Here is a 20,990-nt window from a genome sequence, read left to right as displayed (position 1 = left end):
CGAGGACCTCAACGCCGCCGCCATCAAGGCCTGGACCACCAGTAGCACTACCGGCGGCGAGGCCCTGCTCGAGGAGCGCGTGCAGGCGCTGGACGCGGTGCTGTGCGGCCTCTGGGCCATGGGCGAGCCGGGCGGCAGGTACGCGCGCGTGGTGCGCCGGTTCGAGAGGTGGGCCGACGCGCTGCGCGCCGTGGTCGAGCGCCGCGACGACGAGGGGGGGCTCGTGGCTGGCGGCGGTGGTGGCGACGACGTCGCCTTCGTCGAGGTTCTCGACCCGGCCTGGCGCGACGAGTGCGCCGCGCTGGCCCGCAAGCTGGGCGGCTGGCGCAGGCAGCTCGTGGGCCTCGCCGTCCGCGGCGGCGACGGACAGGCGGCGACGTCAAGCCTGGCCGTCGTCCTGGCCGCGTGCCGCGAGCTGGTCCACGACATGCTTGCCGAGCTCGATGTCATGGAACGCATCGAGCGCGAGGCGCTGAGGCAGGAGACCGAGTGGATCGAGCACATGAGCCGGGACGACGGCAGTGATGATACCCTGAAGGCCGGAGCGATATGGAGGGTTTTGTGATTTGGGTCTCGCCTTTTCTCTCCTCTTTCTGCATTCTTGGAGCAATGAGCCTCTTATTTTTTTTATTCCGCCATTTGCGCCTGTTTTCATTTCTTCGAGCTCCACGTTGCTGAGATCATGCTTGGCATGAGCTCACATACGAACATTTTTCATGCACTGATCACCTCTATTACACGATTTCACTCCCTCTCTTCCTCTTCTTCAGGTCAGTGGGCTTATTTCAAGACTGACTTGTAAATATTGACCCAGATTGCCACTATCAATCTTTAGGGGCTATGTACTCATGAAGGCTATACGATATGTGAAAACGAAAACCAACTGAACCCCAAGAAAAGCAGCACATACCATCCCTCCAAAAACGCCAGGAATCCGAGCCAAATCGCACTCATGCCCCCAATCCTCTACCATCCGATGCAGGTCAGGCAGCCCACAGGGTGCACCATCGATTTGACCGGCGGGCGGCGCAAGGGCGAACGCAGTTATCGATTGGAACCCAGAGGCCATGCCATGCTCTGGATCCATGAGCCTGAGCCTGGTCCTGAGGCTGCCTGGGCTGCGGCCGCTTGGTTCTGCTGCAGCGTCTTCATCGCCTCAGCCCTCTCCGCCTCCCTCTGATGCTTGACCACCTCTCTCAGATGTTGCAGTACCTCTTGGGCCATCAGGTCTCTTGCGGGCCTTTATGCTCTATCCGTTAGCGATGTGAGACTTGAGTATCTCCGGGGGACACGTCGGGATACGCACTTTCTTCCGTAGATATTGTTCACGACCCCGACGGACGGTGGAACGCGGAACTCTTTGCCCCAGTTCACCGTGCCGTTGAAGAGATTCGTCGAGCTCTCGACAGGGGTCACCTCGTATCTCGGCATGCCGTACCCGAAGGCGCGGCACAACTTTTCGGCCTGGGCGACTACGTTATCGTCGTCGGAATGGCCGTCGGCCGGCTTGTTTCCGCCGCTGGAGCTGCGGTCCCTGCTGCCCATCGGCTTTGGCGTCTGTGGGGGTTTTGCCGCAGCGGCTGGCGGGGACGTCGGGCCCGGCCTCGGAGGCGAGGCCACGCCGGCACCAGTGACAGAGGAAGGCATTGGGGGGCACTGCCTCGGCCTCTTGAAGGTGACGTTGATACCGTCGTCAGGCATGAGCTGGTTGGACATCAACCAGTCTATGGCCTTGAGGGCAGCGTATTGTTTCGCGCTACATGTTGAGCCGCAAGTCAGAAGCAAGCAAGCGAGAGCGTATTTGTGGTCGAGCTCGGGGATTTCCAAGTAGTAAACGAGGGCTGGCGCGTGGCGCGTCAAAAAAAAAAGACTAGGGAATGTTTGGGAACCGACGTACTCTTTCTTCCTGCTGAATGGAATCCCAACCTCCGGGAAGAGAAGCTCTCCCGCCTCGGACAGCTTGGTGAAGGTGCACCACTTCAGGCCACGGGACTCGTCCTTGTAGGTGATGTAGCTGCCATCAACGTGCGCGTCGCGATATCCTGCAGGCGTTGGGTTAGCATCACCAGTGAGAGATGGTAATCCCATTGGGGAGAGACGGAGCTTACGCCCAAGCAGGCTGACCCAATCCTTGCCTCCAAGGCTGGGCTCCTCCAGCGACACCGTGGTGGACAACATCTCAAGGGCATGTGAGGTCGCTCGGTTGAGCTCGGTGAAAACACGTAGCTGCGCGGGCGTCAATTGCTCTGGCTGCATAAGGTTCAGCTGCTGGGACTCCTGCAAGGCGATTAATTTCTTCAGGCTTGCCCAGTCGATCACTCCTTGGTCACCCGCGACCTGCGTAAAAGGCGAGGCCATTGTGGGCGGGCAGGCAGGCGGCTGTTGGGAGCGGCTGTTGGGAGCGGCGTTTATGGTGTTTGGAAAGCGAGCAAGGCCGGAGCGAGCGCCAGAGGGCGGAGGCATACGCTGGAGTTGGGCAGCACGAGAGTCTGAAATGAGAAATGAGCCACAAGATGGTGCAGCCTCTTTGGTAGGCTCAAGTTGCTTAGGTCGCGTGCACGGAAGGGAGCCTGCACTGTTCTCTGCTTGAGCAATGGAGCGGGCTGAGCAGCTCAAGGCGGCACCCCGCAGTGTCGTTCACTTGTTGAGCTGCGTGGGTGGGGAGCGTGGAAGCCAGCTCTCGAGGACCAGACATGGGATGAACTGCGGCGGCATATGGAATAAATCGACCCAAAAAAGGGGGCCCGGAGAGTAAACCATGAATCTGGCAGCCGTCCGGATTAGCGGTTGGTTGCCTATCTGCTGCCTTGGGATGGTGTGGTGTGATCACGGCTGCCCAACGCTGGCGGTTACACGCAAGCGGGATCCCGGTCGAGACATTGGCTAACCGCCGCCAGATTTTACCACGCGGTCGTCTGCGAGGGACGTTGGTTTCATCCGATGAATTCATGTGTAACCAGCCACTTTGGCGGCCTCATCTCACGGGCACGCCAACAACAGAAACCATCGAGGACGTCAGGGCCAGGCTCTCACCCACCATCTTGAACAGAACCATGTGATCCATGAGAACAACAGGGTTCTCCTCAAGCCTCAAAATTCGAATGCGCCGTAAAAAAAACAAACAGAAAACCATAGGGGTATAGATTTATAAAACACAGCTCCTGAGTTTCATGCGTCCCATCAGTTGACAGGGTGTGGCTTCACGCCATCTCGAAGAATCCTCCATCGCTCTCGCTGCCACTCTCATAATCGTCAGGCTGGGCTTTGGGCAGTTCCTTGGCCTTCTTCTTTCCCTTGCCGCCCCCTACGTCCTCCTTCTTAGTCTTTAATGGTTCGGGCTTGCTCTCTCCCGATGCCGCCTCGGCTGGGACCTTGTGCTTCCTGCCCTTGGGATCGCCCCCTGACTCGGGACGTCGGTTTTGTAACCTGATGAGCGCACGCTCTCCCTGCTCCATTGTCTCCTCCACTGTTGCCCACATCGGCGGACGTTCTGCGTGCAGAGCTAGCTGCGCCGCGGGCGCATCGCCTGTCTCCTTGGAAGCTTTGGTAGCGGAGGGGTATAGGCTGATATACTGCTCCAGGAAAGGGAAATATATGGCGTAGTTGACGTCCACCTGCGCAATATGCAGATCCTTCTGTAGCTTGGCTATCTCGTCCGGGTCCTTGGCCTCGTCGAGTTCCTTCTGGATCTTCTTCACCAGTCTTTGTGCCTTTTTGCGTTCTACTCGAGCGACCAGAAGCAGCCAGTCAGCGCTCTGAAAATGCGGAAGCGTGGTGACGGATGAAGGGCATGCCCAATCGTTCTTACCAAAGAAGCGCACCATATGGTATTTGCCAATCATATTGCTCCTCAGCTTTTTGTCCCGAGCCTCCTGGATCCGTTGTTTCAGCGCCACCAGCTCGCGCTCGAGGTCATTCTGCACGTTTGCGGGCATCGGCCTCTCGTCTCCAGGCTGTTTCTGAAGGCGTCGCTGTATCGTGCGCGCCCGCGTCTTCATGGCGTTGACGGAAGCATCCTCGGCCCCGGGGTTCCTCCTGCCCTGCTTTGGCTTCTTTTTTGAGGGGCCATGCTTGTGATAGCTGCCGCCCTGGCCGTCGACAGACGAGTATGGGCGTTTCGTCCCCATTTCCGTTCGTGCGCGTGTGGTTCGATGTAATGGGAAGTCGCGCGGCTGCGAATTTGTGCTTGTTCGGCCGAGGGGAGCTTGTCAGGCAATCCAAGTTGAAATCGAAATCAAATGCTGGTTCGCATTCAAGATCAAGGGAAACAGACGGCGCTATCGCGATGCCCCAAAATTTCCATCGCGGCCGACGCTGCCCGCAGACTGAGGCCCCACCAGGAACCTTTTTCTGGGGATGGTCCCAGGCAGTTGAGTTATCTTATCGGGCACGTGATGGTACAGCATCCATGATAGGAACCCCGCCGCGTCAAGGCATGGGTACCCCTTGAATCGCGTGCACCACGAACAAAGCGCAACTCGTCTCGTTCATTGAAGGGCAGGTGCAGCATCGCAGGATCAAACTTTGGAGCTAAATCAAGGCAACGTGCAGGTCGACTTCAAATGTTATAATGGCTAAGACGTGATGTATGTATTATACTCTTTTTCTTCTCTCCAAGCCCTCCGAGTCTGAGTTCTCTCCCGGTCTGGCACGTGTCGAGTCTGCCCTGACCAGAAACCTTCGCAGTCCTCGATTACGCTACGCTGCATGTTCAAGAGACATGATGTGATGGCCCCAGCTCGAGAAAACTGCTTGCTGCGCTCTTGCCATTGAGCCCGTGAGCTCCTTTTCCGCACACTAGGTCATAATCTATTTGTCCATCCTTGAGCTCGAGCTTAGGTTGTTCCAGACACAAGGCTGTGTCTGACGGACGTGCCATTTGCTCTCTCATCCAGAATAAGGGGCCTCCATCATGGATCGTCCGGAGCCAGGGCTGATCAAATGGTCGCCCAACGCCAAGTTCGACTCGTTCCTCCACATCAACCTACAGCATCGGGTCGTGCAGGTTTACGAGCCCGAAGGCCACGCCAAGAACGGCAGCTTTCAGTACAAGAAGCTATCACAGCACGATGACTTCCCGCCTCTTACCACCTACGACTGGTCGCCGTCGATGCCCGGCCTCTTGGCCGTCGGCACGCAGGCTGGTATCGTCAACCTGTTGCGCATCGATGACAACTCCAACGCCTATCTGGAGCTCAACCTCAAGATGGCCCGGACCTGCCAGGCCGTCGCCTTCAGCACCCAGGGTATGCTCGCGGTTGGCCTTGATAGAGTCAGGAGCGACCAGTGCCTCTATGTCTGGGACGTGAACCGGCTCTCTGAGATGAACTCGGACTCTGCGAGCAAGGGGTTCCCGTCGGGGATCGACCCCTTTATTGAGCCCGCCGTCCGTCGCGAGCCTAGTCTGTCCGTCTCGAGCGTCAAGTTCTTTGAGGACAACCCCAACACACTGGTTGTGGGTATTAAAACATCGGGATTGCGCATCCACGATATACGCGGTATGTTTTGACATCGTTGCTACTCGAGCTCTCTGAGCCTACACAGCTTCCGTCCTGCCGCGGTAGACGGCACTTTGTGCTCGCGCTGACAACCGTGTCGACTTCCTCCTCAGCTGGCCACAACCCCGTTTCGCGATACGAGACGAAATGCAACAATAATCTTGCTATCGACTATTCCGACCAGAACTATTTTGCTTCCTCTGCCCTAGATCAGCCAGGTATCATGATATGGGACCGTCGAGCCACTGACCTGTTCCAAGTATCACCATCGTACCTCAACGCCCATCAGGATGGACTCCCGTTTGGCGGCGCCCTGTGGCTCGAAAACGCTCTCGAGCTTGAGTCCAGCCAGTCCATGAGTGACAGCAAAAACTCATTCATCAGGTCCCTGCGTTACTGCCGGGACCATCGGGGGTTGCTAGCGGTCCTTTCGCGGACTGGCCAGCTCAAGGTGCTGACAACCACAGCAGAGCCGACCGAGGAGGTAGTCGAAGAAAGCCCAGAGCTGCTGCTTGTGAGGAGGTCTCATGAGATGGGCAACTACTATTCCGACCCGGCGAAGAAAAATGACCGGATCGTTTCATTCGATTGGGTGACGATGGGCAACCCTGTTCAGCGCCCGAGACTGCTCGTGCTTCGGGCCAACGGCGCCTTTGAGATCTTGGAGGTGCCATCTTTTGCAAGGACGTACCCATACAAACTTTCCCCCTGGAAAGCACCTCATAGAGGTCTCGAGTGTGAGTAACGCAGATCATGCAGATTACATCATGTATTAGGTGGCAGAAACATACTCATCTGCGCAAACCGCTCTAGCCGGAGGAAACCACCACGACATTATCGGATTTGAGCCGCATCAGGCAACTCAAATTCTCGCCCCAGCCATCTCCGAGGATGAGCTTGCCGACATCCCGATATTTGGCGGAAAGAAGCCCGATGTCCTAGGCATCGTACAGGGCTCCCTCCAGACCCGTATTCCATCCACCGACCTGTTGCAAGATCTGGCGGCCAAGGACTCCCCTCAGCTCCCGGAGTCGTTCAAGAACGCAGTATCCGTGGCGGAAAAGATGCGCATTCTGAGGCAGTACGCTAAAGAGCACTTACGGGACGCCCCTCAAACGGCCTCTTCACGGACAGACAGTGCCACCCAGGCAATGTCCTCGCTAGCTGTCTCACAAGGCCGACTGATCACCAACCGTGAACGACACGAGGAACTACTCTCGCTCGCCATGGGCACGATGGGATTCCCAAAGGAGGCACAGATCTTCCTAAACCATGTCCCGCTTCTAAGAGCGAAGGAAATGTATCTGTTCGACTACGAGAAAAATAGGAGCATTGTTGCAGACGACCCCTGGCTACGGGACGTGTGGATTTGGATCTTGGGTAAGATTCCCCCTTTTGTCTTCAATCACGTCGACAGTGTGTCTCCGTCTGTTTGTCTGCCACTAACGTAGAGTATAGGCGCCGAGGAGGCGGTCGCTGACGGAGGAATGATCTCGCACCCCCTTGATCTGAGTTACATGGGAGTTGCCACAGTGTGGCTCAATAATTTGGGTAAGTCGACCTTAATGCATAATGCCACTCGTTGTACTTGGGATCCAAGCTTCTAACACGAACGACGCCAGGTAAAACCCCCTCGACCAGGCTGGCTGATGGTAGCACAGTGACTCCCGATACCTCGGCGTGGGAACGTTCTATCAACGCCATGTGTAGGAAGCGCGGAATTTCGAGATTCGAAGGAGTCGAGACAAAGTGGCCTCACCACCGAGAGCTGTGCTTAGACATTTGTGGCTGGGGTCGGGCTGCGCCGATGGATCTGCTCGAATTTGAGCAGACACCTTCATTGGAGAAGACTTCGACGTGGCATACCATGAGCACTGCGCATGCCCTCTTCTCGGGCGACACTAAGCGCGCAGTCGAGATACTGCGGAAGGCAAGCTCGGAACACCCGGAGCTCCTGTTCGTGTCGCTTGCTCTCCAGCTTATAGGGCGGGGAGACGCCACTCTGGCCAAGGAGCAGCTGGACTTTGACGAGAAGGTGGCCTCGCGGACGGACCCTTACCTCAGAGCCATATCGTCCCTCATCGCGACTGGCGACTGGACCACCATCACCAACCAGAGGTCGCTGCCCCTCAGAGAGAGGGCTTTTGTTGCGGTCCGGCATCTGACGGACGACCAACTGACAGAGTGGCTCCGAAAGGAGGTTGCCATTGCCATAGAACACGGCGACATCGAAGGTATCGTGCTGACCGGGATCACGGACAACATGGTAGACATATTGGCGAAGTATGTCGAACGGTTCCACGACTTGCAGGCGGCCACCCTCATCATGTCCATCTGCGCCCCCCGGTACATCGACGACTTCCGATGCGCAGCGTGGCGCAAGTCATACCGCGCCTACCTTCAGCGGCATCGAGCGTTCCTCCAGCGGACCAAGTTCGAGGTGGAGAGCACCAAGAAGAGTAAGCGGGATGGCCTCCCGACCATCAAGCCGCCATTCCGGCAGATTGCGCTACGGTGCATATACTGCGACGCTGAGACCTCGCTGTCCAGGGGGCCCTCGGCGGGCGGTATGCTGCACGGCCCTTCAGCCCTGTCGGCATCGACCACCGTCGGAGGGGGCGGCATCATCATGGGCCCTGCACCGCCGCCGCCACCACCGCCGCCCCCGTCGTCGTCTGGCGCGGGCGAGTCGAACCCGCTGATGGCCAAGCTGGCGGACGCGGGCATCAGCTGTCCGACGTGCAAGCGGCACCTGCCGCGATGCGTGGTGTGTCTGGAGGTGGTGGGCATGCCGCGCTCGGACCGGCCTGAGCTGGCGGCTGATCCCCAAGTGCAGCTCGCGGCGCGATTCCCGACCTTTTGCCTAAAGTGCGAGCACGTCCTGCATCTGGACCACGCGAGACAGTGGTTCGCAAGACATGCCGAGTGTCCCGTCCCAGAGTGTCGATGCAGGTGTAATTTTAGAGCCAACCCGGAGCTCAACTACAAGTGAAGAGGTCGGGGTCGGGGATAGGTGGTAGAAAGCTAGATGATCCGACTGGGGATTATAAGGATGCAAGAGGAGCGACCTGTTCAGTGTTTGTGTTATAGCAGTGTCGGATCACACCTTTGTCGGGCGTTGTTCTATATCAGGTACCTACATACGTAGCTGCTAGGTGTCGAAATCATGAATGAACTGTAGGTCGTACCCTTGGTTTAGCCTACCAGACGCCCAAATAGATACCGTCGTCGCCTTCACCAACCGACACCGCTGTCAATTACACGTCCGGGTTAGGGTTAGAGGCTAGGCAACATTCAGAGTGGGTCCTGTCAATTAAAGTCGCGTCCCCCAGCCAGCCCGGTCCAGCTTGACAAACGCGACCAGGCGGCTTAGTCTGCGATTTTCACGCCGCCCAGGACCAGACCGAGCCACCACCTCTATCTTCGTCTGACGCAATCCTGACGGCGCGCGACTAGAATTACGCATCAGCTAGCGGTCGCATCGATAGCAGCTGTATCGACGGCACACATCCTCAGCCATGTCGGTCTTCGAGAGCTTCGATAACATCTACTTGGACCTGTCCAAAGAGAGCGGAAAGTGCAGGTTCGCCGAGCATGGCCTAGGATGGAAGCCCTCGGGCGGCGGCGATGCCTTCACCCTCGACTCTAGCAATATCGGCGGCGCCAACTGGAGCCGAGCCGCCAAGGGCTACCAGGTCAAGATTATGCAGCGCAATTCGGGAGTTATCCAGCTGGATGGTTTCCAGCAAGAGGTTAGCATCTCTCTCGGGCCGACCTCTTTCGTGAAACCAGGGACGCGCGCATATCCTAACTTTTATCTCTTCGGATGCGAAACAGGACTACGAACGACTTACCAGGGTTTTCAAAAACTGGTACAGCCACAACCTCGAGAACAAGGAGCACTCGCTCCGTGGCTGGAACTGGGGCAAGGCCGAGTTCGGCAAGGCAGAGCTCACCTTCAACGTGCAGAACCGGCCGTCGTTCGAGGTCCCGTACTCGGAGATATCGAACACGAACCTGGCTGGCCGCAATGAAATCGCTGTCGAGTTCGCGGTGAACGAGGATAGCGGCAAGGGCAAGGGCCAAAAGGCCACCGCCGGCAAGGACCAGCTCACCGAGATCAGGTTCTACATTCCCGGCACCACCACCAGGAAGGAGGCCGAGGGCGAGGACGCGGCCAGCGACGCCGATGAGGAGGAGAAGAACGCCGTCACCATCTTTTATGATACCCTCATCGAGAAGGCGGAGATTGGCGAGACGGCCGGTGACACGATTGCGACGTTCCTCGATGTCCTGCATCTTACTCCCAGAGGTCGGTTCGACATCGACATGTACGATGGCTCGTTCCGCCTCCGCGGAAAGACGTACGACTACAAGCTGCAGTACGATGCGATCAGGAAGTTTATGGTGCTCCCCAAGCCGGACGAGATGCATTTCCTGATCTGCATCGGACTGGACCCGCCTCTACGCCAGGGTCAGACGAGGTACCCTTTCATCGTCATGCAGTTCAAGCGGGACGAGGAGGTTACGCTTGACCTGAACCTGACCGAGGAAGAGCTCAACGTCAAGTACAAGGACAAGCTCCAGGGCCACTACGAGCAACCCCTGCACCAAGTTGTCACCTACATCTTCCGGGGACTTGCAAACAAGAAGATTACCGCGCCCGCAAAGGGTTTCCAGACGTGAGTTGCCCCCGGCTACAAGCCAAGAATCCACGACTATGTGCCGTATTCCAATTACTAACAGGTGCTCATACACGGACACAGACACCGCGGACAGACGGGCATCAAGTGCTCAATCAAGGCCAGCGAGGGTTTCCTGTATTGTCTGGAGAAGGCTTTCATGTTCGTGCCGAAGCCGGCGACGTACATCTCGTACGAGCAGGTGGGATCGGTCACGTTCTCGCGTATTGGAGGTGCCGTCTCGGCGACGCAGACCTTCGACATTACGATCCATATGAGGACCGGAACGTCGTCGCAGTTTAGCAACATCAACCGGGAGGACCTCAAGGCGCTCGAGTCCTTCTTCCAGGCCAAGGAGCTGCGCGTCAAGAACGAGCTCGACGAAGACGCAAACCTGATGGCAGCAGCCATGCGCCAACAGGCCATGGATTCGTCCGATGACGAGGTTGGGCCCCGCGCGGACCGTGGCTCGGCCGACGAGGACGAGGAGAGCGTGGACGAGGACTTCCAGGCCGACTCGGAGAGCGAAGTCGCCGAGGAGTTCGACTCGGACCACGAGAGCTCGGGCTCGGGCAGTGACGAGAGTGATGTGGACAACCGGGTCGCAAACGAAGGAGGCGATGGCGATGAAGATGACGAAGAAGAGAATGAGGAAAAGCCGCCCAAGAAAAAGAAGAAGACGGCGGCGGCGTAAGAAGTTGCCGCATCGTGCATCACATCCTTGGTTTACCACTTGTCGGCCTGTTTGTTATAGTAACAAAAGATACTGGTCGGGATCACGGCCTAGGAACTGGAGAGGCGTTTTGGGGGACGACTTATTTGAATGGCCAATACATGACTTTTTACCCGTCTGGACAGTCTAGAGTAAAATATGAAATTATCCAACAGGCATCTGGGCCTACAACCTACTCTAGGCAGATTAGAGTACCTGTGCTCAGCTACCTAGGAAGGTACCTACCTGCCTGTATATTTGGCGAGATACCAAATATATGCATTCCCAGGCCCAGTATCCGGGATGATGGAAAGCTCAGGTCGGATGTCGCTTCAAATCGAGGCAGAACGCATTTCCCACGAAACTGGTGGTGGAAAAAGGGGGGCTCAGATCGACTGCCTGTGCCTGCATCATAATAACCCAGCCCAATAACGGGCCAGCTCACGCGCTCTTTTTTTTTTGACCGCCGAGTCGGAGCTTGGAAGGCTGCGGAGCGTAGCCCCACCACGCAGCGCGGGTCGCAGGGCGGGCAGAGCCAGACTGGAACGACAAAACAGACATCAATTTGGGCGTAGGGCATCAAGGTTGTCCCCCAAAAGCTTTCCCGTGCTCGCCGTCACGCCCGCCTCAGATTTTATCCGCACCTTGCCGCAATATCCAGCAGGGCCGATTTTTTTTGTGGGCAAAGATCTGGACAGCCTCCCTTTTGCTCCTGCGACCCCCCCAACCCAACTTCCAACCCGGCTGCCCGAACCAGAAAGCACACCGCGGGGATCGAGTCTAGGTAGCCTCAGCCTCTCTGCTGCCGAGACAGCCTGGACTAGTCGCGCGCGCATCGGTTGGTGCCGTGCCAGCCCAACCATCGACACAAACAACAGACACCGACCTTTGATTCCACGCCCAGCTGCCCGGCATGAGTGCTCGGTAGCTTCACCCGCGGCTCACCAACTATGCTGCCTGCACTGGTAAAGGGCTGCCGTTCAACCGCAGCTGACTAACGACGCCGGGAGGATACACTATCTTGCCCATTCTTTTTCTTTGTTTTTTTTTTTGTTTTTTTTTGTTTTTTGCCATCTTCCAACTTCTTTCTCCTTTATTTTTTCTCCACTTGCTGTAGCCCTCGAGCGGCGCATAGAAGATGGACGCGCAGGTAAGAGAGCCCATGCCCGCCCGAGTAAAGTGGTCAGCCAGATTTGTGGTCGCCGCCCGCCCCGCGATGTGGCTCAATGACTGCGGGGGAACACCACCCCCATCCGAACTGGGACAAGGCCCAAGTGCGCAGAACCACCACCAGCGGGCAGTTGCTGCCTGCCATACACATGCACACACTCGCGCCACACACCTAATAATCCCGGCACCCATACACAAAATCTTGGGCATGGCACTGACGTTGTTCCCTTGGGTCGCGTGCCCTTCCCCCGCGCACCGCTCCCTTAGATCGAGAACGCGATCCGTGTGGCCTGGGACCCCCAGGCTGAAGCCTCATTAAAGGCTCAGGCCTTCGAGTTCCTCACCCAACTCAGGAGCGACCCGCAGGCCTGGCAGGTGTGCATCACGCTGTTCACTCGATGGCCCCGCGCCTCTGATGTCGTTCGCCTCGTCTCGCTCGAGATCGTCAACCAGGCTGTCCAGACGGGCGCTCTCGACTCCCAGAGCCTACTGTTTTTAAAAGATACCCTGTTCGGCTATGCTAGGCGCTCCTACGGCCCCGGTGCCCAGGAGACCGCCGACCCTCCCCATCTTCAGAACAAGCTCGCCCAGACCCTGACGTACCTTTTCGCACACCTCTACAATGGCGGCTGGGAGGCCTTCCTTGGCGATTTCCTCAGCCTTACCGCCTCGGACGCCGCCAATCCCCGCCAGAGGGATAACGTTCTGGGCGTGGTCCTCTACCTGCGCATCCTTGGCTCAGTCCACGACGAGATTGCCGATACCATCCTAGCCCGCCAGTCCAGCGAGGCTAAGCGCAACACCAGCCTCAAGGATGCCATCCGTGAGCGAGACATGCGCGCCGTTGTCGAGTCCTGGAAGGACCTGCTTGCCCAATACACCGGCCGCGACGACTCCATCGTTGAGCTCACCATGAAAGTCCTGGGGAAGTGGGTCAGCTGGATCGACATCTCGCTCGTCATCACCCAGGACATGTTGAACCTGATCTTCCCACTGATCGGCCGCCCGACGTCTGGTACCGACCCCATCCGGGACGCCGCCATCGAGTCCTTCAACGAGATTGTCGGCAAGAAGATGAAGCCTGTTGACAAGACGGAGCTGATCAGCTTCCTCAACCTGCGCCAGATTGTCGCCGAATTGGTCGCCAGCCCGCCACTTAACGAGTTCCGTCATACCCCCCGGTACGACACGGACCTCGCCGAGGCCGTGGCCAAGCTGGTCAACACGGCCGTCACCGACATTGTGCGCGTCCTTGAGGATGTCTCTGTGCCCAACGATTCCCGTGCAAAGGCCGAGCAGCACCTACAGGACTTTCTCCCCCTCCTTCTCCGTTTCTTCGCCGATGAATTCGACGAGGTCTGCTCGACCGTGATAGCCTCCCTGACCGACATCTTGACATTCCTGCGAAAGGTTGGGAATTTGCCCGATACGTATCGATCTATGCTCAGCCCTATCTTGGATGCCATAGTCACCAAAATGCGCTTCGACGAGACCTCGCGGTGGTTCGAAACCGAGGAGGGAGAGGAGGAGGCAGAGTTTATGGATCTGCGCAAACGGCTGCAGAATCTCCAGAAGAGCGTGGCTGCGGTTGATGAGAACCTCTTCGTTGAGGTCATTAGCAACCTCGTGGCCGCGACTCTGCAAAACCTGAACGAGCGCGGTGCGCAGATGGACTGGCGGGACATCGACCTGGCCCTTTATGAGCTGCTGCTGTTCGGCGAGATCGCTCAGCCCGGCCAAGGCGTGACCCCAAAGAGCCAGGGTTCCAGTGCGGCGGCAGAGAGGTTAGAAGCCATCATGCGCAAACTGGTTGAGTCGGGTAAGAGGCCCCCTGGCTGCATTTGATTCTTGCTGCTTTGATGAATGTCGTGCATCTACGCGAGGCCTCGACCTCGCCCAAGCAGTCTGCTGACCCTTTTTTTCATGTCAGGTGTCGCCGAGTATTCCCACCCGGGCATTCTCCTTCAGTACCTGGAGATATGTGTACGGTACTGCCAATTCTTTGAGCACAATCAGTCATATATCCCTCGCGTGCTGGAGAACTTTGTCCGGCTAGTGCACCACAACCACCCGAGACTGCGGGTGCGATCGTGGTACTTGTTCCACCGGTTCGTCAAGCAGCTTCGTGCGCAGGTCGGCAACGTGGCCGAGACCATCATTCAGTCCATTGCAGACCTTCTACCAATCAAGGCTGAGATTCCCGACGACGATGGCGATCAGGACGACATGTCCTCGGACGAGACGGACAACTCGGCCGATGCCGTCTTCAACAGCCAATTGTACCTCTTCGAGGCTATTGGCTACATCTCCTCCACCCAGGCCACGCCTGTTGAGAAGCAAGCCTTGTACGCGCGCTCGGTCATGGACCCCCTCTTTTCCAGCATGGAGAGCCACCTTTCCAAGGCCAAATCGGGCGACACCCAGGCCGTGCTGCAGATTCACCACGTCATCATGGCGCTGGGCACTCTGGCCTACGGCTTTTCAGACAACAGGGGGCAGGGCAACCAGAGGCAGGCCCCTGACAAGCTGGTGTCGGACGAGTTTTCCAGGGCGGCTGAAGCCATTCTGATCGCGCTCGGAGAGCTCAACTCGACTAGAGAGATCCGGGTCGCATGTCGCTTCGCCTTCTCGCGCATGTTGAATGTGCTTGGATCCGCGGTTCTGCCGCAGCTTCCCAGATGGATCGAGGGTCTTTTGTCCCAAAGCTCTACCAAGGATGAAACCGCCATGTTTCTCCGGCTCCTGGACCAGATTGTCCACAGTTTCAAAGCAGAGATCTACAGCGTGCTCGATCTCTTACTCACTCCTCTCCTCCAGCGCGTGTTTGCCGCCCTGAACGAGCCTGTCACGGGCATGGACGACGAAGTCCAGTTGGGCGAGCTGCGGAGGGAATATCTCAGCTTCCTGCTGGTCATTCTTGATAACGACCTGGGGAATGTTCTGGTCAGCGAAGCCAACCAGGGTTTCTTCGAACAGCTCATCTCCTCTGTCATCACCCTAGCGAAGACGACGGCGGGCAACAATAACATGATGACCAGTCGGCTGGCCTTCTCTGCGCTCACCCGCGTCGTGAACACTTGGGGAGGGCCAGACGTTGCGAATATTGCGGCAAACCCCTCGGCACCTACAGGCGCCGCCTCGCCAGCAATTCCCGGACTCGACCAGTTCATGATTGATCGTTTCCACCCGGTTTGCTGGGAGGTCATCAAGGACCCGCACTTCAACCCGGGCAAGGATGCACAGACGAAGCAGGTGCTCAACGAGATCGCGGGCCTGGAGCAGGCTATTTACACCAAAACAGGAGAGGCTTTCATCAATAACCTGCAGAACTCGCTGTTCCCTCTTCTTGGCGTTGATGGAACAGAATTTCTCCGATCCATGACCACGTCAACCGAGAAGAAGTTGTTTGGCAATTACCTACATAACCTTGTTAAGAGCCGGCGATGACGAGGACGGAAAGCCCAGGGAAAGGCTGGCAACCGGACATATGCAACACATCCGCAAACCAATACCACATGATACAAACCCCGCGCTCAGCTTCGGGCACTTTCTGTCTCATTCGCGCAGGTTAAAGATTCACACGACGAACTTTTTCTCACCTTTTGACGTTTTATTTGGTGGAACCTTTATAGAACTCGTCTGTTGGTGGAGAACGACAGCCGAACAAGGAAAATCCTAGAAGAAATCCACGCGATGCCCGGCCATCTCCTCTATGAGGGACGGAGCCTAGCAGAGGAGTGAAAGATTGGGAAACCATTGTGAGAGCGGTATGTTGAGGGCTGATTTACTCACTGCTACGGCAAGACCAACTTGTCTTTGCCAGATCATAGCGCGTTGCCCTTGTTTGTAGACCATGCGCTTCGAATTTACATCTTTTTGATTAGGAAGCCACCCTGATTAAGGCTCACGGCCGTGTCACGGCCGATATCCGTTCCGCCTTCGAGCGACCGTCGTATGCTCCAACATCACGGCTAGGCTTGAACATGGTTTGGTAATGCCGGACATGGCAAGCTATTGCTGAACTTAGACAGGCAGCTGGCTCATATACTCCCCAGACTGGTTGGAACGCGGAAAAGCTTGACGGAGATTCCAATCAGTGCCGTCGAACTGCCGGGTTTTTCTTGCATGTTGGCGCCGTGAAGGTGTTGCGCGAGTTCCGTGGCTCATCAGAGTTAGCGGGAGTGGCGGTAGCTTGATACTCTTTAGAGAAGGCTGTAGGCGCCACACGATGACCACTCAGGAGAAAGATGGCACGAGGGCCGAAACCCAGATCAAAGTGGCTGGCTCGACCCTCTCCCCTTTGAAGCATACAGCGAACGAGGCGCCGAGGCAGTATACGCTACCCCCGTCTCCCCCTTTCTCCGGACCCTTTCCTCGTCGCCTATAGAAAGGAAGGCAGAGGACGGCGGTTGTTCAGATGCCCTTCTCGCACACAACCACCTCCCACCTCCACACACCACCAAGTCTCCTCCTGATGACTTGCTTTGCGTTGGATGGAAATCCAGTATAGTCGGGCCGCGCCCTTTGCTTTCCTGGCTTGTTTCGCTTGCGTTTTTGTCTAATCGTCTTTTTTTTTTTCGCCTTTTGACATCCTATTCTTTTTCCCACTTTTGCTCTCACCGGAGGAGGTGGGGGGGCATCCCCTCCCAGAGCCCACACTGCTCGCCCAAGCCGCCGAGATGTGCGTCTACGGCGAGCTTGTGGAAGCCACCGGAGCGCCCCGCGAGCAGCCGGCACCGGCGAGGATGGCGGCGGTAGAGACGCCCGATTGCAGCAGAGCCGCCGAGCCGGGCCCCGCCCCATGGGTTCGGAGCCCGGAGCCGGCTCCGGCCCGGGCAGTCACCGACTTCGGGTACCGCTTCATCCCCACCACCACCGCCACCACCGTACCGGACTGGCCCGTGTCCTGGCGCCAACCCCACCCCGCCCGCCGCCCGCCGCCGGGCCCCCACCGCCACCACCACCTCCTCCCCGCCCGCCCGCCCAACGGCGCGCCTCGGTGCGTCGACTGCCCGGACTGCCGCGCCCTCTCCGGCGGGCGCGAGATACCCCCCCAGCCCCCGCACCCCTCCGAGACGTGGCCCTCGGCGGCTGCCGTGGACAACAACAACAACAGCGAAGGCTACGGCAGCGCCACCCCGGGTTCTGGTCGTTGCCGTCGTCGGAGCAGGAGCAGCAGCAGCAGCGGCGGCGACGACAACGCGTGCCTGTGGCACCGCCACTACGCGCAGCACGGCGCGCGGCTGGGCATCGGCGCGCTGTTCCGGCTGGCCGAGGACTACCACGTCGGCGGCGGCGGCGGCGGCGGCGGCGGCGGCGAGGAGGCGCATGAGCAGGGGCAGCAGGGCTACGGCCGGGCTGTGGCGAGGGTGCGCGAGCTGGCGGCCGTCATCGCGACGCGCCGCGGCGACGGGTACTACGGGCTGCTCGCGTCGTCGGCGCGCGACTGCTGCGGCGGCGGCGGCTTGCGGTACGACGACGACGAGGAGGAAGAGGGCAGGGATGGTAGAGAGCCGGCGCGGCCCGACAGCCTTGATGGGCAGCCGCAGCCGCAGCCGCGGATGGACCATACGAACGGCCACCGCCGCCGCGGCGACCGCGGCGGCCATGGCGACAGCTTCAGCAGCAGCAGCAGCAGCTGGGCCACGATCGACGGGATGGAGCCCGCCCTTACCCTGGAGGAGAGGGGGGAGGTGGTGGAGATGCCCGGCCCCCTGGCGTCGCGCGCGTCCGTCTTTGGCGCCATCGGGGACTCGAGGCCGTCGGCTACGGCGGCGGCGGCCGAGCAGCCGCGGTACACGTGGCTCCAAAAGGGCAAGTGGCGCGAGAAGGGCGATTGGAAGGAGGCGGAGGACAGCAGCTCCTTGGTGAAGATGCCGACAAGAACCCAGGCGATCCTTGCGTGGATGATGGATGCTGACTTTACGCAAGTTGAGCATCCTCTTATTTGATAGTGTTTCTGTTTTCTGTTTTTGTCTCTTTCTTTACTCGTGTTTATTTTCCAATTTGGATTTCCTTTTTTCCCACCCAGCCGATATTACGAGCCGCCCTCCTCCCACATCTACATGTTTTTAAACGGTCCGGGATAAGGAAATGGGTAAAGGGAACGATGTATTTACTTCCGGCACCTCGGTCACTTGCAAAACTCGAGAAACAGTCATATACTCTTGGACCGGTGTTTAATGGTTCCTGCTTGTAGTAGCCTGTAGCAGTTAACCGAAGTTTGTAATGCAATATATATATATATATATATGTACCATATATCAACATCATGTAAAGAACACGGCTAATTCCTGGGCTTCAGAAATCGAAATCACGTTTGCATGTTTAGCGATCGAAATCAGATTATCCATTTGTATTCTGAGCCGGACATCAATCACCAGCCACCAGATGTATCCAACCAGAAGCCGATCTGCACAGAATACGCCGCCGTCTCTAGAAAGTCGGGTAGATCTACCGAGAGGGGCAAAATGACCTGGTTTCTGACTTCTAGTCGACAAGAATCTTGGCCTCAAGCTTGGAATAGCTGGACAGGAAGGCATCAAATAGGCGGATCGAATGCTCGACGTCATAGGTACCTCCAGTCTCACGTATGCTATGCATGCTCAGCTGAGGGTTCCCCAAGTCGAGGGTGCGGATGCCCGTCTTGGCTGAGAGCATGGGGCCGATGGTGCTGCCACAGGGTGAGTCGTTGCGGACAACAAAAAGTTGCAGGGGCACTCCAGCAACCTTTGCCGCCTCCTGTAGCAGCACGATGCCAGGCGAGTTTGTGGCGTAGCGCTGGTTGGCGTTGACCTTGATGACGGTGCCCTTATTCATCTCGGGTGCGTGGCTGCTTTCGTACTTTGCAGCATAGTTGGGGTGGACCGAGTGCGCCATGTCGGCCGAGATGAGGAACGAGGTGGCCAGCGACTGCTCAAAAGCGGTCGAGGCCTCGCCGCTCTCGCTGCCGTCGATGTTGTGGTACGAGTTGTCCTCGCTGGGCGTATCGTCGGCGACGAAGCGAGACGGCGGCACAGCGCAGAGGCGGCGGATGACCGTGGGCAGCAGGTTGGAGTTTGCGCCCTGGCTCGAGGTAGACCCGATCTCCTCGTGGTCGAAGCACGAGATCAGCCGGATGGCCGTCTCGGCCTCGAGGCTGGTTGGCGCGCTGACCGAGTCGATGAGGCCGCGGACGGCGCAGAAGGTCATGTTGAGGTTGTCGAGGCGGGCTGAGAAGATGAACTCGTCATTGAGACCGCCCAGGCACGCCTTTTGCGTGTCGAACAGCACCAGCTCAAAGTCGACCACGTCGGCGGGAGCCACGCCCACGTGCTTGGCGACAATCTCGATGATGTAGGGGTGGTGCCTCTCCGCCATCTGCTTGAGGGGCTGGTAGTCGGCGCCCTCGGCATCGGCGTCGGGGGCAGGGGCTGTCTCGTCCGTGCCGGCACCGGTCCTGTTCAGCTCGGCGGCGACCAGGCCGGCGATGGGGAAGAGCTGGGTCTCCTTGTTGGGGCTGAACTCGGTGGAGCGGTCCAGATGGATGGCCAGGGTGGGGATGCGGAGGATGGGGCGATCAACCTTGACGAGACGCTGGGCAAAGTTGCCGTCGGCGTCCTTGACCAGGGCGCGGCCGGCGACGCCGAGGTCGCGGTCGAACCACGAGTGCCAGATGCCGCCGCCGTAGCACTCGACACCGACCTGCAGGAACCCGACGTTGGTCTTCTTGCTGACGGGCTTAAGGCGCAGGCAGGGCGAGTCCGTGTGGGCGCCGACCATGGCGAAGGGGTTGCCGGGCCGCCACTTGGCGCCGACGGCAAAGGCCACAATGGACGAGCCGTTGCGGGTCAGGTAGTATTTGCCGCCCGGCTTGAGGGACGAGCCCCAGCTGTCACGCTCCTTGATCAGCTGGAAGCCGGCAGTCTCGAGCAGCGAGGCCGATGTGGCGACGGCATGGTAGGCTTGCAGCAGCCGTCAGCTCCTGTGCACGCCACGGCAGGGCACGGCAGGGCACGGGTCGGGACTCACGTGTGGGCGAGGCGTTGACAAAGTCGAGGAAGTCGTAGGCAGACTTGGGTGGCGCCATGTTGGGCGGCGGCAGGCTCGAGAAACGGGCCAACTGTCGGGGCAGCGAGGGGGCAGTGGTGGCTGCTGTGCGCAGGCGTCCGAGCGAGATGTTTATAGTAGTGCGGAGGAGACTGGGCGCCTCGGTGAACATTTGATGGAGAGACGGTTCAAGCCAGGCAGGCCGTGCAAGTTGAGCCGCACTTCCCAACGGCAGCTCAAGTACCAGCCCAACCGAGGCGAAAGTCACAGGCTCTACTCAGTGCCACCCGACTGGGCTGCACACTCTAGTGCGGGGCAACTGCCCAGTGGCAGCACCGACGCGGCCCCACTAACATCAACGAGGCGGCACCGCCTTTGTCTCTCGAGTTCGAAATAGCGACGCCACAGGCCTAGGAAGGAACCAACCTAGGCAATCCATGTCTAGAACAGGTACAGACTACAGACCCCTGTGGTCGGGGCCACAAAGTGAAAGAGGGGCTTGAATACCCAGCAAAACTTAAATACCCAAAATCGGAAACAAATCACTACCATCAGTCAGATTCATCAGCCAACGCCAGAGCGCAAAGTATCACAACTCTCAAATCGGCAAGTCCGGTCCATGCCCTTCTCTTGGCTTCCTTTGACCGGTGTCGGGTATTTTGCCGCTTTCAGACCCAAGACATGCAGCGCGGGAATCTGCCAGTTCCGTGTAACATACCGAGCCGTCTTTTCCCTCCAAACGGCCATCCATCCATCTTGCCCAGGACAGGCACCAGGCCACCGATGCCCGCCCGCCCCTTGGGGATTTCTTCGCACGGTTGGCCAAGACGTTAGAACGGAACTCGTCGGCCATGGGCATGCAGTCAGCGTTGATGCTTGCTTGCAAAGAGTGACTCCCCC

The 20,990-nt window shown here is 58.3% G+C and overlaps 8 protein-coding genes across 8 annotated transcripts; 5 read left to right on the top strand and 3 right to left on the bottom strand.

The window, feature by feature from the left end:
• GGTG_01883 (hypothetical protein) lies at window positions 1-1,021 on the top strand. The gene has a single exon (XM_009219654.1). It carries the CDS (start codon window positions 119-121, stop codon window positions 563-565), a length of 447 nt encoding a protein of 148 aa, XP_009217918.1. The 5' UTR covers window positions 1-118; the 3' UTR covers window positions 566-1,021.
• Window positions 1,022-1,044: 23 nt separating this feature from the next.
• Window positions 1,045-2,358, bottom strand: GGTG_01882 (hypothetical protein; the record flags this gene model as incomplete). Its single annotated transcript, XM_009219653.1, has 4 exons — window positions 1,045-1,240; window positions 1,307-1,756; window positions 1,898-2,042; window positions 2,109-2,358. The coding sequence occupies 4 exons, from the start codon at window positions 2,356-2,358 to the stop codon at window positions 1,045-1,047; spliced, it is 1,041 nt and encodes a 346-aa protein (XP_009217917.1).
• An 842-nt stretch (window positions 2,359-3,200) lies between these two features.
• On the bottom strand, window positions 3,201-4,127 carry GGTG_01881 (rRNA-processing protein EFG1; the record flags this gene model as incomplete). Its single annotated transcript, XM_009219652.1, has 2 exons — window positions 3,201-3,721; window positions 3,809-4,127. 2 exons carry the CDS (start codon window positions 4,125-4,127, stop codon window positions 3,201-3,203), a joined length of 840 nt encoding a protein of 279 aa, XP_009217916.1.
• A 333-nt stretch (window positions 4,128-4,460) lies between these two features.
• Window positions 4,461-8,827, top strand: GGTG_01880 (hypothetical protein). Its single transcript, XM_009219651.1, has 6 exons — window positions 4,461-4,586; window positions 4,687-5,498; window positions 5,612-6,235; window positions 6,312-6,878; window positions 6,957-7,049; window positions 7,121-8,827. Exons 2-6 carry the CDS (start codon window positions 4,913-4,915, stop codon window positions 8,488-8,490), a joined length of 3,240 nt encoding a protein of 1,079 aa, XP_009217915.1. The 5' UTR covers window positions 4,461-4,586; window positions 4,687-4,912; the 3' UTR covers window positions 8,491-8,827.
• Window positions 8,828-8,832: 5 nt separating this feature from the next.
• GGTG_01879 (FACT complex subunit pob-3) lies at window positions 8,833-11,064 on the top strand. Its single transcript, XM_009219650.1, has 3 exons — window positions 8,833-9,250; window positions 9,336-10,180; window positions 10,265-11,064. Exons 1-3 carry the CDS (start codon window positions 9,017-9,019, stop codon window positions 10,872-10,874), a joined length of 1,689 nt encoding a protein of 562 aa, XP_009217914.1. The 5' UTR covers window positions 8,833-9,016; the 3' UTR covers window positions 10,875-11,064.
• Window positions 11,065-11,920: 856 nt separating this feature from the next.
• GGTG_01878 (exportin-T) lies at window positions 11,921-16,177 on the top strand. The gene is made up of 3 exons (XM_009219649.1): window positions 11,921-12,042; window positions 12,330-13,881; window positions 13,993-16,177. The coding sequence occupies exons 1-3, from the start codon at window positions 12,031-12,033 to the stop codon at window positions 15,507-15,509; spliced, it is 3,081 nt and encodes a 1,026-aa protein (XP_009217913.1). The 5' UTR covers window positions 11,921-12,030; the 3' UTR covers window positions 15,510-16,177.
• A 564-nt stretch (window positions 16,178-16,741) lies between these two features.
• GGTG_01877 (hypothetical protein) lies at window positions 16,742-18,290 on the top strand (the record flags this gene model as incomplete). Its single annotated transcript, XM_009219648.1, has 1 exon — window positions 16,742-18,290. One exon carries the CDS (start codon window positions 16,742-16,744, stop codon window positions 18,011-18,013), a length of 1,272 nt encoding a protein of 423 aa, XP_009217912.1. The 3' UTR covers window positions 18,014-18,290.
• On the bottom strand, window positions 18,236-20,551 carry GGTG_01876 (aspartyl aminopeptidase). Its single transcript, XM_009219647.1, has 2 exons — window positions 20,073-20,551; window positions 18,236-20,005 (listed from the first exon to the last, which is right to left on the bottom strand). Exons 1-2 carry the CDS (start codon window positions 20,260-20,262, stop codon window positions 18,552-18,554), a joined length of 1,644 nt encoding a protein of 547 aa, XP_009217911.1. The 5' UTR covers window positions 20,263-20,551; the 3' UTR covers window positions 18,236-18,551.
• Between the last annotated feature and the right edge of the window lie 439 nt (window positions 20,552-20,990).

The sequence above is a fragment of the Gaeumannomyces tritici genome, assembly GCF_000145635.1.
Source record: "Gaeumannomyces tritici R3-111a-1 unplaced genomic scaffold supercont2.1, whole genome shotgun sequence".
Classification (NCBI taxonomy): domain Eukaryota; kingdom Fungi; phylum Ascomycota; class Sordariomycetes; order Magnaporthales; family Magnaporthaceae; genus Gaeumannomyces; species Gaeumannomyces tritici.
Note: the sequence above shows the minus strand (reverse complement) of the source record. Positions and strands in the feature narration are given on the sequence as shown.

Excerpts from the sequence above, each read along its gene's own strand:
- GGTG_01883 (XM_009219654.1), top strand. The coding sequence starts at position 119 with ATGGGCGAGCCGGGCGGCAGGTACGCGCGCGTGGTGCGCCGGTTCGAG.
- GGTG_01878 (XM_009219649.1), top strand. Across the intron at positions 13,882-13,992 it reads GCGCAAACTGGTTGAGTCGG|GTGTCGCCGAGTATTCCCAC; the intron begins GTAAGAGGCCCC and ends TTTTCATGTCAG.
- GGTG_01876 (XM_009219647.1), bottom strand. The coding sequence starts at position 20,262 with ATGTTCACCGAGGCGCCCAGTCTCCTCCGCACTACTATAAACATCTCG. Across the intron at positions 20,006-20,072 it reads TGTCAACGCCTCGCCCACAC|CCTACCATGCCGTCGCCACA; the intron begins GTGAGTCCCGAC and ends GGCTGCTGCAAG.
- GGTG_01880 (XM_009219651.1), top strand. The coding sequence starts at position 4,913 with ATGGATCGTCCGGAGCCAGGGCTGATCAAATGGTCGCCCAACGCCAAG. Across the intron at positions 6,236-6,311 it reads ACCTCATAGAGGTCTCGAGT|CCGGAGGAAACCACCACGAC; the intron begins GTGAGTAACGCA and ends AAACCGCTCTAG. Across the intron at positions 6,879-6,956 it reads CGTGTGGATTTGGATCTTGG|GCGCCGAGGAGGCGGTCGCT; the intron begins GTAAGATTCCCC and ends CGTAGAGTATAG.
- GGTG_01879 (XM_009219650.1), top strand. The coding sequence starts at position 9,017 with ATGTCGGTCTTCGAGAGCTTCGATAACATCTACTTGGACCTGTCCAAA. Across the intron at positions 9,251-9,335 it reads TGGATGGTTTCCAGCAAGAG|GACTACGAACGACTTACCAG; the intron begins GTTAGCATCTCT and ends GATGCGAAACAG. Across the intron at positions 10,181-10,264 it reads CCCGCAAAGGGTTTCCAGAC|ACACCGCGGACAGACGGGCA; the intron begins GTGAGTTGCCCC and ends ACACGGACACAG.